Genomic DNA, 1,452 nt, shown 5'->3' on the forward strand with positions numbered 1-1,452 from the left:
TCTTGGGCATCTGACAAGATAGTGGAGATTCCTCCTTTTAAGATCACACATTTGATTATAACAGACATGTAGCCTGCAAACATTATTCCAATCTGGAAGAAAAATCAGAGATTTGTTTGGTTGGCAGATCTGTATTCTGTAACTATGTTGACAGATTTTGGTCCCAGTTATCAAATTCTTGCTAATTGACATGAATACTGCAAAGAATCAAGACATGACTCAAACCTGGTTGTGGTGTCAATAAAATTAGACTGAAACCTGATTGCAATTTAATTCAGTTTTACTTACATAGAATATGGAATATATTTATATGGTTCCAAATCATAACAAAAGGACATTATACTGTAAGATAAAGACGCTACAATCCAGAGAAAACGCCAGCAATCAAAATGGCAGTGTGAACCAAAAACCTCCCTTTTAACAGCAAGAAACGTCAACGTCAAGGAGGGGCAGCCATCTACCACAACTATTTGGAGGCATTTGTGTATTTTTTTCGTTTTATTTGATCCAGAACCCTACCTGAACAACATCTGTCCACACCACAGCTTTCAGGCCACCCTGTAACAAACGCCACAAAACAAGAAAAATCTCTGTCAAAAAGGTTAGGAGGCTGTATTTATGAACAGAATGCATAACGTGGAAATATGTGACCGTATTCTGTAGTAAAACATTTTCAGAAACGTCACTAACGACGCTACTTTTTTCAGTAACGAGTAATCTAACTAATTACTATTCCTATTGTTACAACGCCGTTACCGTTACTAACAAGAAAATGCGGTCCGTTACTATTTTTCAACAAACAGACGGCTGAAGCTGTCTTCAGCTTACCGCATCTTATAGAAGTTGCACGGAAGCAGCTGTAATTTGGCACAACACCTGTAGCTAGGGGGCAAAACAATCACATGAGTGCTGCTGTTTGACTGAGGAAGAATAAAGTGGTCGTGGTAAGCCAATCACATGACCACTTTAAGATGCCAAAGCAACAAGGTGACATATACCAGTTTTTAAATTGTGGTGATAGGCCACGTGAAACCAGAGTCATGATAAACAAAATATACGTGGCATTTTTTTCCTCAATAGCTTCGTCATGTTAACTGTCTAAGGGCAGCGCAGCGAGACCTCTCTGCTTATGACCATGCAACACATTATGCAATGACGGTTCCAACTTTTGACCCTTAATGATTGCATGTGAAAACATCAAATTTAAAAAATCAGAGGTGATGTTAACTGAGAGATATTTTGTTTTAAAGAGTAAATGGGAAGGGGACCTCATGAATTTTAGGAAAATGTAAATATTCTCATTTAATCTCTGCTGAATGTGAAAGTGGGGGTCTCTTAAGGTTCCTGGCTTAGTGATGCTCGATGAGGTTCGACTGACAATGTGATGCACTGCAGTGTGTGTGTCGTATGTAATAAATGTTTTACTAACCAGTGCACAATACAAAGTACAAA

General features: G+C 38.4%; 1 protein-coding gene across 1 annotated transcript in view; it reads right to left on the reverse strand.

Annotated features, from left to right (window-relative positions):
- Window positions 1-1,452, reverse strand: part of LOC121813511 (sodium-coupled monocarboxylate transporter 1-like) — a gene marked incomplete at its 5' end in the record, with an annotated part of 2,268 nt that extends 816 nt beyond the window's left edge. Inside the window, 3 exon segments of the mRNA XM_042217321.1 lie at window positions 1-92; window positions 520-558; window positions 1,430-1,452. Coding sequence (XP_042073255.1) covers window positions 1-92; window positions 520-558; window positions 1,430-1,452 — 154 coding nt within the window.

This window comes from Haplochromis burtoni, unplaced genomic scaffold (genome assembly GCF_018398535.1).
Source record: "Haplochromis burtoni strain Fernald_Lab_line unplaced genomic scaffold, NCSU_Asbu1 Contig_14, whole genome shotgun sequence".
NCBI classification, from domain to species: domain Eukaryota; kingdom Metazoa; phylum Chordata; class Actinopteri; order Cichliformes; family Cichlidae; genus Haplochromis; species Haplochromis burtoni.